General features: G+C 36.6%; 1 protein-coding gene across 5 annotated transcripts; it reads left to right on the forward strand.

Annotated features, from left to right (window-relative positions):
• Position 1: 1 nt before the first annotated feature.
• LOC124167701 (sodium/potassium-transporting ATPase subunit beta-1-like) lies at positions 2 to 18093 on the forward strand. 5 transcript variants are annotated; one of them, XM_046545694.1, is made up of 9 exons: positions 2 to 104; positions 2756 to 2953; positions 5826 to 5969; positions 6428 to 6523; positions 9920 to 10080; positions 11107 to 11211; positions 11425 to 11590; positions 17347 to 17457; positions 17983 to 18093. In XM_046545694.1, the coding sequence occupies exons 2-8, from the start codon at positions 2803 to 2805 to the stop codon at positions 17427 to 17429; spliced, it is 906 nt and encodes a 301-aa protein (XP_046401650.1). In that variant the 5' UTR covers positions 2 to 104; positions 2756 to 2802; the 3' UTR covers positions 17430 to 17457; positions 17983 to 18093. The 5 variants fall into 5 exon arrangements, with proteins under 5 accessions (XP_046401650.1, XP_046401649.1, XP_046401651.1 ...); XM_046545693.1 differs by lacking the exon at positions 17983 to 18093 and having other exon boundaries at positions 17347 to 17565; XM_046545695.1 differs by lacking the exon at positions 17983 to 18093 and having other exon boundaries at positions 5862 to 5969; positions 17347 to 17565.
• Positions 18094 to 18202: the final 109 nt, after the last annotated feature.

Genomic DNA, 18202 nt, shown 5'->3' on the forward strand with positions numbered 1-18202 from the left:
AGTTAGTTGAAAATCGAGTTCCGCAAAGGAGGGAAGTACAAGGTGTGTAATTCAGGAATTGTATGAGTATTCAGAATCTTGAGGATACTTTTTATTCAAAGAAGGTGAGGAAAATGACTGTACGATTCTACTAGGCACTTTCCAGGGAAATTTTAAAGGGACGATGCGGTTAAAGTCATATTCTCTGTTAAAATACCCTAAATGTCCAAGCCTTAGCAACGCACGTGATCCATAGTATTAATTTAACTCTTTAAAATACTAGTATTATTTTCTTTGCCATTAAATATTAGCCGAAATATAGCCACACTAGCAAATAACCATTCATTAATGTATTCGTCTGACAATTTAAACCATCTGGATCGATCTTCTTTTGTTGCTGAACACATCAAAACCCTTCCCTTTGTTCTAACATCTGTGGTCCACTCCATCCCGACCAGAGCTCACGTTTTTCCATTCCTATTAATTACTTTCTTTAGGGAGCATCTCCTCCGACATCCCTGCTTTCCTTATTACTTTCTATTCTAGTGATTCCTTTAAACTCAATATCACCGTGGGATTGGATCATTACCCTGATGTAAATTTCTCTCATTTGCTTTGCATTTTGATCCCCAGCGTCGTCCATCATTTGTATGGTCATAGAATACTGGGAACTACTTATTATTGGATACTAGTAGTTTCTCTTTAATTTCAGCATCTTTCGTGCGTGTAGGATTCAGAAATCAGTTTTCTCTTGGGAAAATCAGTTTTGTTGAATTCAATTCTAGTTTTGTTTTTTTTCTTTACGAGCATTTAAAAGTTAGGACTCAGGTGTATGAGAGTTATCGTCGCAATGTAAGACTCTTAAGTGTCCTGCCTGATTTCATGGCGAAATTGGTTACCTATTTTCAAGAAAAATTCATTTAAAACCCACTGATATTCTTGACAATTTGCTGAAAACTTTAATTGTAGTACTAGATATAGGAAAAATAGAAACTCTAATTGGTGAAGCACCCTTTAGTTAAGAAATTACATAAGTGTTAAAAATATTATGACATTTTATTTTGAATTACTATATAATTAAATAAAAATAGTCTGTTTTGAGGGTCGCGCGACTCTGCAGTGGTATTCAAAATATTTTCATTTTAAATGGGATGCCACTTAAAAGAAATAAATATATCTCCAACCACTCACAGCAATGTTGGTACTTACAGGATTGACTGATATTAGTTTTGTTTCTTCTATGTTGGCATATGTTGAAATTTATCTAATTTATTCCTATTCAAAATGGTTCCTTTATGAAATGCATGCCCATCCATAGGATTTATTATAATCGGGAACAAATAATTCTAGAATATTTAAGTTTGCCACAAAGTGGCTCTTGAAAAGTGACTTTAATGGACACTAAATTTCATCTTTTCTAAAAGCTTGCCTTTTAAAATATATTTTTGTGACCCAAGGGCTTTTCTGATTATTGCTTGCTATATTAACTCTCCTCGAAGGAATTTTAATAGTAATTGTGAAAAAATTATTATTTAAATTGTAAGCTTAAGTGTATATTTTGAATTTTCCTCTTCGATGTAGAAACTTCTGGATTTCAAACTCAAAAGGATTGTTTTGTTTAACTTAATTTTTATAAATTCAATTTGATGATTTATATAATTGAAAATAGCTGAAAATTTCGAATAGAATTGTAATCAGTCCTTCCAGTGGCGTAACTATGGGGGGAGATGAGAGGGATAGATTCCCCTCGTAAGCCTCAGAGGGGTAAAAAAATATTTAAAACTATTGTCTAGTTTTGACATATAATAACTGCATTTGCTTAGAGTTAAAGATCATTTATTAATTCATGGCAATGAGATGAGTCACTGAATTCTGACCGGTGACTAACCCCCGGACCCTCCATTGCCTGGGGGGGGGGGGGGGGGTTTGACCCCCATCCCCCCCAAAGGATATTGTTAGTTACTAGGGATGTGCGAGTAGTACTTTTTGATCTCGAGTCAAGTTGAAAACTAATGGCAACTCCTGAATCTGGCAATACAGCTTTTTATGTTCTAACATATTCTCATTTTTCCAATCCTCTGGTGAATTTTCTATTCTGAATGCTTAGCTTGCTGTAAATTGATAAGGGAAAATATAATGACCAATGTCGATGGTAATTGTGTAGGAATCAGGAGATGAATGAAAATTAATGTGTCTTAAACTACTTGTCTTTAATGTGTCTTGGACGCTGCTTGTGAGGTCTAACACCGAGAAAAACCGGCATTGTCTGCTATAACCAAAAAGTTGCATTTTTTTCATAGAAATTTTAGCAATTTTTACATATTCTCTGAGCGTTTGAGTAAAAAAGGTATGGGAGGGTATAAAAGAATCGCATAAGAAAGTATGAGCGATGCAGCGGTCCATTCTGATTATGCTGCCTTGTCGGAAGCGATGGTCGGCGGCCATGGCTGACGTAAAGGTATTTGGTGCTTTTGTCGAATACTATAGTGGTTGGTAAGTAACAAGCTGAAACTCCTTGGCCAAGGCTTTAGAGCGACTTATTGACTTTAAAAATAGTATTATTACATGAGTTTCATGATAGCGCCTCCTGTCGTCAGATTTCTGAACCTACTTGACTCGACATTCATAACACTATTTGAAGCACTCGAGTCGAGTTCCAACGACTCGACTCGAATTTTCGAGTACTCGCACATCTCCACTAGTTATGCCACCTTCCATCATCCAGTATTGTGTTACAAAGTATTTTGATAAATTGATGCTACAATTTTTCCTATAGATTACTACCCGTGTTTGTACTCTCTGTGCTTGAAAATTGTAAAAATAATGGCTGAAAAAGAAAGAAGTGATGACGTGAAAAAAATTCCACAATATCCAGAATTTCGTTACTACTCGCCTGCAGATAGAAAATCTTTCAGGGAAAGAATCTACGATCCCAAAGAAAAATCTTTCTTGGGCAGAACAGGACGTAGATGGGGTAAGTGAGAGAAAGAGACCATGCATTCTTGTGTTAATTGTAACAGAAATATGGAAATGGAAACAGTCTTGAGGGGTAATAATCGATTTTTTGTGAAAATTCATAGATAGGGTCAGCAAGAGGTCCTTTCAAATGTTAAACTCAAAAATTTTTCTCTCTTGAAGCAATACATGTATTATAAAATATTGTATTGGTTCAGCATTCTTTCGGGCTGCATCCGCGTCCGTTGTCGAAGAACCACAACAGTTTCTTCTTGTGGTTCTTCGACAACGGATGCGGATGCAGCCCGAAAGAATGCTGAACTCAAGTAATCACCGGGAAACCTGCGTACGAATATTGTATTGGTTGTTCAGGCCTCCACAGGGTAGAAAAAACTACATTGTTGGTAATCATTAGGTCTAAAATGGAGGTTTTTATTCCTACAGCTCAAGAAACTATGTTTAAAGATAATTGGTAAATATGTAAAAGCCATTTGTGTAAGCAGAAAAATTATCACAGAGATATGAAGCATACCAGCCAAGCACTGTGGAAAGTAGGAAATACCCTAAATAATGACCTTAATCTGCCCCTGACTCAGGACTACAGTTTTACAGTGGTTGTAACCTGGCAGTAGAGAGCAGCATTGCATGTGTACAGAATCTCAAAAACATCAACAAATATCTCATCTTGAGACCACTCTCACTTACAATATAGGAGATTAGATATTTTTACTGTTCCTTAGTATGAATGTGGAGTTGTTTTGAATGATAAAATTATCCATTTATTCGTTACGAGATATTGTGTTTGTCAACTATGTGTTTCTGAAAGCAGGAACTCAAGGGAATACATAGAGGAAGACCAATTCCATCCCATTGAAGCCTGATTTCTGTCGCGACTTCGGTCGCATTTTAATCGGCCTTCAAACATGTCCGTGGCAAAGTGATGAGTGCTATGGGATCCCTTTTTTTTCCAATATTTTGCAGTACAATTTTTGTAATTGTGAGGAATAGCATTGAAAAGTAATGAATTTGATGAATCACATCATCATGAGTGTAAATTTTGGTCGATACCCCTAATTGTACCTTATTTCCCCGTGAAACTCGGATCAACTTGTCCGTCAGCGACGCGAGTGGCTACTTTTGTAAACCCATTTAAATGGGCGGTGGGTGACAGGTCGACTTGAAGACTTTGACTTTTTTGACTAAATCCTATGTTATACTTGTATAGCCAACAGGAAATTAAATATTATTATTATTATTATAAGATCCTCTTTTGTAATATTCGTGGCAAGAACAATGATGTCTTATCTTAAAAACTTGGTATATAACAAGGCGATAGCTAGTAAGTGAAACATTTTGGAGGTTTTATTGGGAGGGACAATGTATTTCAGGTGGAAGGATTCATGTTATTGGGGTACACTTGTGACTATCTCCCAAAAATTTGGAAGGAAGGTTTAAACCTCCTCACGCCCATCCCCTCACTCACCATGACCTTAAAATTTAGGTTAACTAGCATTTGAAACCTAATTTAGGTACAGATTACATTTTTGATAATTATTACCCAGGGCGGATCCAGGATTTTTTCTGGGGGCTGCGCTAGGATCTGATGGGCAAACAGTCTCCTCGTATTTGAGATTATAAAAAGTACATGCTAAAATTACTGTACGAAATATTCTCCTTATTTTAATATGAAACTTATTTTTATGAAATTTAATGATAGCGGTTCCGCAATACACAAAACAAAAGGAACATGATGATAACCGTATTAAAAATCTTGTCTATCTTTCAAGCCAAATCTTTAAAATTCGCCGTACTTGGCAACCCGTAATCAGTAAAAACAATCAACAACCTAATCCTCCAACCTCCCACTCCCCTCCCCTATCACCTGACACGTGATACCTAATTATATGAATTTAAATTCCCACCTCTTCAGATTCCCTTGAGAAAGCGACCGGCATCAGTCGGGTAACGTAGGGGCCACCCAAAAATTGATGCGGCGACAAGTTTTTATTCAACATGAAGAGTACCCGCGAAAGTTTTAACGAAGAATCAATTTTGGGTGTTATTCAAATTCTTTTGTATCGCAGTAATCACGTAAGATTAACCTGGAATTTCGTAAAATTTCCTGGAAAACCTGGTATTATGTATGAATTCTTCAGCTTTGATTGGCTGAACATCCTGAGCTACAAAGGTTACTCTGATATAGGACACGTCAGATTAAAGAAACTAAATCTTTTATCTCGGACACTTTAGTTCATTAGTTGTTAATGCAGCTAAACTTTTTGAACCTTAAGCTCACCTGGATATTTATGGTGAAGTTGAAGACATACAATTTAGACCAGTACCTATATACCTTGTGCACACATATAAGAAATGCTGTTGATTATTCTTGTCTATTAAAATATGTAGAGGTGAATATCATAGTTCTTAGCATACCGAGATAGATCTTTTTGCATTTAAACGAAAAATATATACACTTGGCAGTGGTAATACATCCAAGTTTTTGAAAAGAGGACGGCAAGGGATATCACATGTAGAAAAAGTCATGGGCCTAATGGCTCTTTTCCGAATACTGAGAATGGCCAAGACCTTAGACAGTGAACCCCAAAAGATGATATTGTAAGCTACGTGAAAAAGAAAATTCTCCATATTAATACTTTACACTATGACTTATCAGATCTGTTGCACTAAACTGCGCATCTCATTTTCTTGGGCTCTTTTACCATGTTGATTTTATAAATAATGGATGGCTCGCTAGCCTTTAATAATTTTTTGCGGAAAATGTAAATTTATGTCAACTACATACTACATAGGGTTGCCAGGAAAATTGTTAATTGCCTTGACGAAATTAAATTTCATGAAAATTACGTGTGATCTTAATAATTTTGTTACAGGAATTTGCTGCTTATTTTACTTAGTATTTTATACAGTGCTTGCTGCTGTGTGGGTTTTTATGCTCTGGGTTTCTTTGAGAGTTATCACGGGACAAGAAGGGCCTTACCGTACCCTTGAAGATTCAATTCTTGGGAAAGATCCAGGTATGAAATTATTTTTGCCCGAGATTAATTTTTATCACCTCTGGCTTAACCAACTGTGTCCATTGTAGCTTATCTGACTGGACTTTTTACCATGGCTGTTACCTGACATTTCACAACCTATTCCTTAGAGTTTGTAAAATAGATAATGTTAATATATATATTTTTTTATATCACGAGATGTGGGTCAAATGTAAATATTATTTATTTTTTCAAACTTTGCCTACGTTTCGGACATTATATTTGTCCATCCTCAGGGCTATATAAATAATATAATGTCCGAAACGTAGGCAAAGTTTGAAAAAATAAATAATATTTACATTTGACCCACATCTCGTGATATAAAAAAATATATATATATATAATAAGGGGTCGTGAAGTATAAAGTTTGGATAATGTTAATTCAATACTAATGTCAAAATTCTATCTTTCTGTCTGACTTTCTGTCTTTTATATTTCAGGTATAATACATTACCCTTCTTTGAGTACTTACACTTTTGTCACAATGAGGGCAAATAAGAAATTATATATTGAAGCTATAGAAAAACAGCTTCAAAGTAAGTTTCTTTGGTGAAGGGATATGTATTTATGTTATGCAATTTTTTATGTGGAATTTTTATGCTGGATAGCAGAAGATCTTGAAAGCTCATATGCTTATAATCAGTGTTGTTGCAGTGGTATTGGGAGGGGGGAAGTGCGGGGGTTCTGCACCCCCCCCAAATATAAAACCTTTTTTCTTTCCTTCATAAAAGAAAACAAAATATTGAAAAATCCAGAATTTACAAAAGATTACTTCGACAAATGAAGTTTTTCGATTATGAAAAGTGTTAAACTTAGTTTGAAACCCTCTACTTATTGTTAGTACCCTGTTTTTTAAAAATTTTCCCCTCTGCTTTTGGACCCCCAAATCCCCTCGAGTGAAATTCCTGGCTACCCCACTGTATTGGTGAGTAATCGAGTGAAAGTGATCGGATTTCTTGTAACAATTAATTTTGTAGTAATTTGTACTTGTAATGATTACTTTTTACAAAATACAAGTTTTATTTGCAATATAATCCGTAGGGTGAAAGAGTTATCATTACTTTAGTTGTAATTGTTACTTGCTCATAAGCAACAATTTCTTTGCTGATTTCACTGATTTGCCTATGCCTGATAACTTCGAGTCCCTGAGTACCATAATTTGCTTGTTTAGGTAAGGCCACAGTAGCCTATTTATGATGGGTACAAAATATGACATCCCTTGTGCTGATACACCAGTTATTAATATACAAGGTGTGATCAAAAAAAGACCGGATTGATTTTATTCTGCCAAAACCGTTCAACGGATCGAAAAAAAAGTGGGACATCTTGCAATAAATGTGATGACTAATATGAGAGGTGTTGAAATTGTTTATGTCGCGTCATTTCTTAGCAGCAGCAGTACGTGTCTTAACCTGTTCGTCCCCATGTGCAACAGCATCAATGAAGGAACAGCGTGTGAGTGTGAAATTTTGTTTCAAACTTGGCAAAAGTGCTACTGAGACGTTTGGAATGATTCATTAGACTTTGTTAATGAAGCAATGAGTCGTAGCAAGTGTTTTGAGAGGTACAGTTGTTTTAAATCGGACAGAACCACAACAGATAAAGATTCGCAACAGATGGAGATGTGGGTGAACTTCCGCATCGACAGACCCTACCATTTCAAATTGGTGAACTATTTGGTGCGAGAAAATCGCTGTTTAAATGTTAGGGAGGTAGCCAAAGAAGTGAAGATTAGTTTTGGATACTGTCAGACAATTTTAATAGACACTTTGGGCATGACGCGTATCGCATCAAAATTCGTCCCTCATGATGGCGTTTCCACCACGATAACGCGCTGTCTCACAAGCTGATCGTGACAGAGTTTGTAGCCATAACCAGAACTTCCATGATCCTGCAGCCACCCTACTCTCCAAATGTGACTCCATTACACTTCTTTTTGTTTCCATAGTTAAAATCAACCTTGAAAGGGCATCAATTCAACTGTATTGCAGACTTTTAAAGTAATTGAATGGCGGACTTGAAGAGGTTCCCTAAGGCAGCTTACCAGGCAGGATTCATGAGCTGGAAGAAATGTTGGCAAAAGTGTATTGTGAGCTAAGGCATGTACTTTTAGGGTGACGAGTTCAATTAAGCTGTACCGTCAAAATAAACAAGTCATAAAATCAGTCTGGTCTTTTTTTTTATTACACCCTGTATGTATCGCAAGTGAATTTCAACTGAAGAATTTCTATGACTCAATTATTCCACATTTTTACTTCAATATTCGGCAGTTGCTAGGCATTCTCTAGAGTGGACAATGTTACAAGAAGTATGTGGCACATAATTATAACTAATTTTACTGATTGCTTTTATAATCAGTAATTTGTACTCTTGATCGATTACATTTTTTATGGAATCTTATCATGGAATTTCCAAAATTGAACTACATAACAGTCTTCATCACAAGGCAATAATCTGAAGATTGATTTTACCCAGAGCACCCCTCCACTCCCCTAGTAGCAAAACTTTATATGCTTATGACCAGTGGAGTTATCCTGGTTCTTCAGCCATGCTTGTCCATAGCAATTGATGACATTTTCAAAAGCCACCCTGCTTACGCCTTCAGGTCGAAGGTGAGAAGCCCATTATTATTAAGCCTTATATAGAGCATTCCATCGTTCCAGTGAGCGTATATTGGCTAATACCAGTGGCGGATCCAGGATAAGAACAAGGGGGGGGCTAAATTGGATACCCAATAGGGGGATAATTATAACCCCTTAGCCCCTCTCTGCATGTGCCATTGGATTTTAATATACCATAAGCGTGTGTAAAATAGGCTCTAAGTTTAGAGCTAATTTGTATTTAAATTCATTAAAGTGGCAAACTAACAAAATTTCGATTTTATCTATTGTGTGTTTCAACCTAATGGGGGGGGCTGTACTCCCCTTAGATTCCCCCTCCCCCCCCCGATAGATCCACCACTCCGGCTGGCACTCTCTTCCACAAGTTACGGATGGGGTGGCCCGTAGTCTCTGCTTCAGTTTTCTATGTTACGGATTTCCGTGGTTTCTCTAATCTGCCTTTGATCTTCTTCTCTAATCTCCCTAACCAATATTTTTGCCTTTTCAAAATCAATCCTATGATCTGCCTCACTCCATGGGTGTTAAATAATGGCTGACAGGTTACACTGCTTCTGTTTTGTCGGTCTTGCATACTCCTTGTCCTCGTGACCATTCCTCGGCATGTTTCACCTGCATACAATTTTCCTCTGGTGCATGGTACCTCATTAACGCCTTCGTATAGCTCTTGTGGGATATGGTCTTTTGGCTCCGGCACAATGTTGTGGATCTTCTGTGACCACATCATGCTTCTATCCAAGGCAGATTAGAGAAACCTTGGAAATCCATAAAATAGAAAACTTTAACAGAAACTATGGCTACCCTAATAGTAACATGTGGAAGGGAGTACTAGCCAATCAACACTCAATGGAATACACTACCGTATAAGCGCGTGTACGAGGCGCACCTTTTTTCCCTGAAATTACAGCCGAAAAGAGAAGAGAGAATGATGAAAAAAAAATGGTCCATTTTATTTTCATCATTCTTCTGTAGCACCACAGTTTAAATTCTTAAGTCTTTAAAAATCATGATGAAATTTGCATTTCAATGCCAAAATTGCTCCTTAAGGCCTGTTTACATGGTGCAGTAACCCTTACAAGTTAATATCTTAATGTATGAACGCATGATTGAACACAAAAATGCACCCTGTAACCTCCCAACTTGTGCGAATACATTTTCAGAAAATATAACCTGTTCTGATATGGTTTATGCAGTGGTACATGCTCTGTCCTGGTCTAAAAAAATCGTTCATGCAAACAGACATTCGCTCGTACGTGTTAATATATGATTTAACTGGCCTTTAGAAGATGATTTTCAAAAAATTTCCATTTCCAGAATATAGACAGTTAAAACGAAGTGACTACACTGACTGCTCGAAATCTCCATCCAGCCCAGAGAATTGCTTCTTTGATGTGGATGAACTGGGAAACTTTACTCATGATGGAACCTTTGGCTTTGATCAAAACAAGCCATTTATCCTCCTAAGAATGAACAAAGTAGGTATTTCCTCTTTTAAAAAAATAACATTCCATTCAAACCCGTGGCATATATCTTGTCCACTCTTAGATTGGGTGACTCCTTTTATGATAAGTTAGGAAAAATAAATGGACAGAGGAATAATGATTAAAAAATTTTGTATGCTAATGCTTCTTTTCCTCTGCATTCTCACTTCATCTTGTCAGAGAAATGTGTTTGTATTAAAAGTTCAGTTGATTAAATAATTCATTAATGTACATGTGTGACTTCAGCTGTAATAAGAGAGACAGTATAAAAAGAATAGGTGACCAGGATTAATTCATTGGTGAAAGTGAATGTACTAAATTAGTTTCTATTGCTGAAAAAAACTGCTTAACTTCATCTAAGTGGAGGCAAATATCACCAATTTGTAGCCTATACAAATGGCTTTCTGTCCCATTGACAACCACCATCGCATTCCATTGAACTTAATTGATAAAACTCTAGTAATTCTTCTATTGAGTCTCAGTTCTTGGAAATTTGTCTCAAGTAAGCAGTGCCCTTAACACCCTGTGGCCCCAAGAAGGAGAATGTACTCAATCAGGGGTTGGACGAGTATGATAATTAACCTCGCTTCAATGTAATAAATTTAAGTTAGGCATGAACTAAATGTTAATCAGAAAAGATTAGGTTTTTTAATCATCAAGAAAGAAGTATAGCAAATAAGCCCTTTTTAAAAGCACTTTTCTTAGCAGTATACATATTCAATATTATAAACTTCAGCATCTTCTCCTCCTTCAGTAACATTGCAATCAACCTTCTGCAGCCCTCCATGCATCTAATATCTTCAACCCTATTCTGACATGAGTACACATCCTGGTCACAGCTCAATGTGTTTTCTCTATTAAAAGGGTATATTTTTAGTTTTTTGGAGAAAAGAATTTTGATTTTGTGGCTGTTTTAGGTTATGAAACAATAGGCTACATTACTTGGCATTTTGAGTATCTGCTTAAACTTCTTTTAACTTTTTTCTGTGTTTTCTAAAGTGTGTGATTATTTTACTAAAGGTTTATGGGTGGAAGCCTAGAAAACTTTACACAGATTCAAACGAGCTTCCCGAAGAAATGCCCGAATCTTTAAAGAGCTTCATAAAAAAGGAGGATCCTCAAAAGGTGATTAGTTAAGTCATCAAGTCTTTTGTATTTGATGTAATTTTAATACTAGCCAATTGATACGCAATTAAGTTAATTATTTTTTTGCTTGTCATCTTATAATGATTTAATGGACATTGAATGACATTTTGTGAACAAAATTCATGGCAAAATGCTAAATTCTTTTGTTTATCCATTTATCTGCATATTAATTTTGTTTTAAAAATATCGCAGAGAAACATGATTTGGTTTAGCTGCTCAGAGGAGACTACAGAGGGAAGTTATTTGAAGGATGTGCATTATTGGCCTAGACCAGGATACCCTGCATACTTCTTTCCATTTATGGGAAAGGAGAAGCATATAATTCCCATAATTGCTGCTCAATTCGAGAGCAACAAAGGTGAGTACATGCCTCCCTGTGACAGTGGCGGCTGGTGGTTATGTATCCAGGGTGTGCATTAGAGAAGATATGCGATAGTGAAATAGGGCATGAAGTTCAAATGGATGCTGGTAAATGGCACTGAATGCATTGACAGACTAGGATCCTGAGCACAGGTAGTGTAGGTGGCAGCTACACCTTTGCAGTACCTGCGAGTTACCAAATATGCGCGTGCGCACTCGCATCGTGTTTAGTCACAAAAACACAAATACTAGGCAAAAAATCGAATACTTTTTTGTACAGACTTCCAAAGAGCTCGATCTAAATTGCAGATTCTTTGCATTTCTGGTGCTTTCGCACTGTTTTTGCCATACACAATGACTTTTCACACAGCTTACAAAAACCAACATTTCTGTTTTTATTGCATTTTATCTTTACTTGACAGTTTCTAGTCCGTTCTGGTTCAGTTTCGGGCAATTTCTTAGAGTTGTCACTAATGACAACATGAGCTTAGACCAAGAACACATTTTGTCGGTTTGCCCTGATAAACGGTAAGTGTAACATAACCATTTTATACAATGTATTTGAAGATAACTCTTCCTGAGAAGCTTTTATTCAAGCAGAGATATCCTTCTTTCTCTTATTTATGGTACCCAAAAGGCTCGTACACTTTCTTTCAAGCAAAACCTAGCAAAGTGATGTGAAATTGGCCGGTAGTGATATTTCTGCCTTGGTCAAGTAGGGCCACATAAGTTTCAATGCAACATGATCTGTAAAGCGATTGTGAGCTTGACGAGAGTTGTCTTTGCCATGGTAATGAAATCCGCTTATCAAATAATTACTATCCTTATCCACCAGAAGCCAGTATTTTTGCCCATATTTATCAGGATTTGATGCCATGAATTGCATGAATGGGCATCTAGCTTTGTTTGGAAACAGCTCTTCGTCAAGGTTATGTGTGGCCCAGGCTATGGTTCCACACCATGGCCATCTCCTTCTCAGGTAGGATCCTGAACGAGAAGGCGTCGTCGCGCTCGTTCTCGTTTGAAGCCTGGCCAGCGCCCCTTCCATGTTGGCGCACAACCTCACGACAACGCATGAATTTCCTCTGTCCAATAACCAGTGCTGATCCAGGTTTGTCCAAAACACACTGAGGAACACATCGCTAATACTGTTCATAGCAGATACAAATACTCAATCGTGTGTACATGCTAAGATTTTTTTCCTTTGTAACTGAAGTACTACAATACCCTAACCATAGCCTGGATCACACATGACCATTGACGAACTGCTGTTTCCAAACAAAGCTTGATGTCCATTCACGCAATTCATGGCATCAAAGGTAGGAATATCATTTAGTATTGCAATAATTTTCTCTGACGTAACACGTCTATACAGTGCCATTATCAAGACCAAACTTCTGATACAAGTCGAGAAGCGCATCTCGACTGGTCGTGCCATGCCAGCGACCCAGTCTGCCAAACTCCGCGCCAGGCAGCCGAACACAGAGTCTCGGAAAAAGTGAACTGCATTGCTGCGCACTTCACTACACTTATGTTTCACGGCAAATAAGTTTTGTCGCGGTAAAATTTGGCTGGTTTCAAGGAAAATCATTCGCAAATAGAGCGGAATATACTTACCTTACGAGCTAATAAATTTTCGAAAAAATTATAAACAGCTGTTATTTATTGAAATTATGTAAAAAATATACAATCATGAAGGTAATATACTATTCTAATATACTAATTTGGCGAGTAATAATCAAACTGCATCCTAAGATACACCCAAACCGAACGAAGAAATGATTAAATATACAGGGTGTCAAAATGACACCCTCCGGCATTCAAAGTAAATTTGAATTTTTAAGACGGAAAAAAGGGAGGGGGGTATCCCTAACACTGTCGTCCTATTAAGCCCTAAAAATGATTAAAAGTCACAAAATATTTTATTCTACAACTCTCTTGAAAGGCCAGCTTTGAAAAAAAATTTTCACGTAGGGTGTCAAAATGACACCCTTCGGCATTCTAGTGTTAACCAGTGCCAAAATGGGGTTCCACACCTCTGGTAAATTCGTCTTAAAATCTGAGGCAGGGAACTTGTTTATCATAATGCCTATAGTTTTTTTCCTGTCATCATTATTTTTTCCACCTTTTATTTATTTTTTTATGGCATGTATTCTGTTAAAATATAATTTGATTTTTTCACAATGAGTTATACCTGAATGAGTAACTGTAACTCATGTTTTATTCAGAAAAATACTACACTATATTACATCTGGCCATTTTCCTGTTTTAGTGAGCACATTTATGCATTTAAGATTCTTTATTACATTTTGAATGGAAATATGCAGCTTACTGAGTGGCATGTGGTTGGCCATTTATGTATTAGGAAATTAAATAATAATGGTTGGATGAAAATGTATGATTATAATTGTCTGATGCAATTCATCTCAAAATGGGCTAGGTGGCACAAAACCTATTGTTGATATTTGCTCATACCTCTCGTTTCATTAAGCTCAAAGATAGTGCTTAAAAGTACGGAAATGTGTGATTGTCTTAAACAATTAATCTCAGAGCTTAATTAAACGAGAGCATCGAGTGAGTATCAACAATACAATTGTGCAATTTCTCCTGTTTTGAGATACATTGTTTCAGACAATTGTAATTACATAATTTTGCCCAACCTTAATTATTAAAAATCCAGAGTATTAAATAAAATGTCAAAAAGGCTGGATACCCACGAAAAACTGTTTTTGTGGTGACTGCAAAGTGCCCCCCAAAAATGTTCGTATTACCATAGCTCAGTACCTAGCTAAAGAGTTTTAACCCCATGTGTATTTTTTTCAATTTTTCAATAATGTGATGTAGATTAACATTACTACACTGTAGGAATCGACGATTGTGAATAAGTAGTCAGGGAGAAATCGCAGAGTGATGTTTTTAAGTATAGTAGAAAATGTTTATGCAGCTTTAATTCATTGCATTAAAAATATTCCCAGAGGGGATGAACTACTAAGAAAGAAAGAAAACTTGTCACTCACCTGATGTATTCATAAAAAATGTAAACTCATACGATAATAATACGCGCTAGAGTGTTTTTGGAAAATGCCTTTCTTATCGAAAGATGACATCTAACTATAAGACTGCTTTTAAACGAGCCAACTTCTTGCCGGCCGATCTCCACGGCACGGTGCTGTGCTTTCAAATAACCATAGGTCTCTCTGGATGTCCCTCGAACGGCGTCCAGCGGAAATTCAACTCGCCTGAAAGCGGCCTAAACGAGTCGAATCATGTTGTTGACGGCAGGGCACCCATTTCAATCCCATCTCGCAGTATGCCGTCCACGGCCACTCTCAGACAAAATGACTTTTTGCCGGGCGTCGTTCACAGCACGGGCCGTAACATTCAGGCCTTATTGGACAAGACTATCTGGATTTCACGGTGCCGTACCGTGAACTGCGGCTGACAGAAAGTTGTCTCGCTTGATAGTGGCTTATGCATCAAATACTGCAAAAAAATTCTTGACGTCCACAAAGTAACATTTGAAGAAATTAGACGATTTATCAGGAGGATGTCTGAACCACATTCGAGTGATTTGTACAGAGTAGCCTTAATGCCATTTTGTATTCCTTACCGCGACTACCAGCACTCTTGTTTTAATCCTAGGAAGACTCGAAAAGTGTAGTGGGTTAAAAGCAACTTATCTTTGTTTGAGACATAGGAATCGTGATTTTATTTTGTTTTGTCGTTTAAAAAAATGATGTTTTATGTGATGAAACCACAGACAAAAAAGATATGTTTTTGGTACTGCTCAGGACATGTAAAGATTTTAATGGGCAGTGTTGCTTTAAGTTGGTGGTGTCCACTTTCTAGAAAGTGCTTATGGAACCCAAAGTATTGGGGCAATACTTGAGTACCTGAAGATTTATAATGCGCACTACTCGGATGTTAAAAGTTTTATAACAGACTCAGATAAATATATTAAAAAGTGTGCTGCAGGCTTGAAATTGAGTATTGGTGAGGAGTTAGTCCACATAAAATGCCAGGCTCACAAAATTAATCTTGTGGGAAATATTTAGATCCATTAGATGGCTGACCTTAATAGAGCAGTACTGATGGCCAAAAGATTAAAATTACGGCAATACAGGTGCTCAAATTGTCTGACAGTGAGATGTCGTTTGCATTTAAGTGTCTGGAAGCAATTTGGACACCCTTCGAAAATGTGAACTCAAAAAGATTTCTTTCCTGCTAAAGCATTTTTCAACGGACAAGAGAACAAATCTAAAAGAAGGCAATTTGGCCGCGATGGCTATTTTTATATTTGAAAAGATATTTAAAAGTAATATATCCCTTCATGTTAGTAGAATACATATATAATAAAGTATTTGTAATGTGAATTCAGTCAGTACTCCATGTTTATGATTGCTTAAATTATCCCTCGTCAATGGCATCCAAAATTCAGTGCAATAGGTGGGCCCACTAAAAGCGTGGGACTCAATGCAAATCAATTACTTTGCCGTTAAAATAATACCACTTTTGTAAAGTAATATCACTATTTTTGGCAATAAAATAACTATTCCTTTTACAAGTCCATCAAGTGTGTGTCTAACGCAGTACATGGGCGTAGTGTGGGTTGCATGAAGACAAGGATATGTATATAGACTCCAGTCAGTGCTCATTTTTACAGAATACCCTTAACCTTTTCCCTACTAAAGACTTGTGGACTAATATAAGTGTGGACGTTTCTTGACCCGGGAGATGAAAGCCGTATATTTCCGTCTGAGATTTTGCTACGCAAGTGAGCGAAAGCCGTATATGTACGTGACCTTTCATGACGGTCACGGGTTTACGTTGTCTTTGTTTCAGGACCCAATGCTGCGGGGTTTAGGTTTTACCCTCGGAATCTGGGAGCAGGTACCCTGACCCCTCGTCTTTTATTACCTCTCTTAGTGATAAAGGACAGCGGTCATACAATTGTTTATCCAGTCAGTTTTCGAAAAAAATATTTGTTCATTTCTCAAGAAATATAAATTAAGGAATGAATCCTTTGTCTTTTGAGCAGCATTTACAATTTTTAAACGAATTTCTACGATAATTATTAACTTATATCTCGAGATCTGTATAAACATCGACATGGAAATTGTTGCTGCATTAAATGCGTTAATATTGACCTTAGAACTTCGTTTAAAATTTAAAAAATCCTCAGAAAAAAATGAGGAATTCAATTCAAGGTCTGCAGTTACGTGCAAGCCACAATTATCCATATGCCAAATACAAATAAGCAATCCATAAGTTGACCATGAACCAATGCCACAGGTATGGCCATAAACCCGCAGAGGAGGAAGCACAACTACCCTTGCAGTCCATGATAATGCGGAGTCCTCGCTGGGAGGGATCAAAAAAGGTTGGAGCTGAAAGCGTGTGATTATCTGCAAGACCCTACTTTACGAATGTCCTCCAAAAATGCTCCGTACCATTAGACAAAAGAGTATTTTGGGGCTCAGTACAGCAGTCATGCTAAGGCGAAAACTCCGATGTCTCGAAAGGGTTAATATTGGAAAATATCTAGAACAACTAGAAGATAGAGTTAGCCATATTACCAGCTGTATCATATACCCTTTGCCTCAGCAGAGGCTAACTTATCACATTATTATTTATATATTATACTATATTTAACCTGGTAATAGCCGTATTTGTACTATTTACATATTATATAATATATATTAGACTTTTGTATAGTACCACTCTATATCAAAGTCTTGGTCCGGTTGTTTTTAGGTGGTGTGTCCATGAAAATTGAATGCAGGACTTGGGCTAAGGATATGGAGACTAAAACAGATTTTTTCATTCATTTTCGATAGCTCTCCAGTGTACCAACCAGCTGTCAAGGTACAGCCCTCAAATTTGTCAGCTTTCACTAACTCTTCAATTATTCTGTATCGAATGTTGTAATAATTTTTTTCTCTTTGAAATAATATGCTTAGCTTATTTTTGTCATCTTGTCATTCATTTTGCGACTCACATGTTTTTTCACACAATGGTAACATATAAATAATAATGTGTTTTATCAGCACCCAGATTAAAATAATAACCATAAATACGTAAGCATAGTTATCATCGTCATGTTATGATTATTCACTTCTGCAGCATTACCCAACCCCTCCTTTTAATTAGTTGAAGGTTTTCAATATTTTTTATCTTGAAATTGGGGTAAAACTGGGTGGTTAAAACTTTACCAACTTCTAAAAGGCCATTACATTTTGATGAGTGTCATCCTTCATATCAATTAGAGTATTAATAATAAACCTATATAATAAGCAGATCTGTAAATATTAATCTCACGTACAATATTATTTCTTTGGATACGGATATTCAAAATAATTAAATCACAATATTTGACATTTACCCCAATAGGAACGTGACAGCTTATTTTGCCTTGCATAAAGAGATGCCTGAATTACTGAAAATGGCCTACAATGTATTACTTGCCATCACGAGATAATAATAAATGGAATATATCCTTAATGTCACCATTCATTTGTAGACAGTTACGTCAAATACCTACCAAGTAAAAGTAATTTTATTTAAGTCTATTAAGTATGTAGGGCAAATGTTCTGTTCAATTATGACATGC

The sequence above is a fragment of the Ischnura elegans genome, chromosome 11, assembly GCF_921293095.1.
Source record: "Ischnura elegans chromosome 11, ioIscEleg1.1, whole genome shotgun sequence".
Lineage (NCBI taxonomy): Eukaryota > Metazoa > Arthropoda > Insecta > Odonata > Coenagrionidae > Ischnura > Ischnura elegans.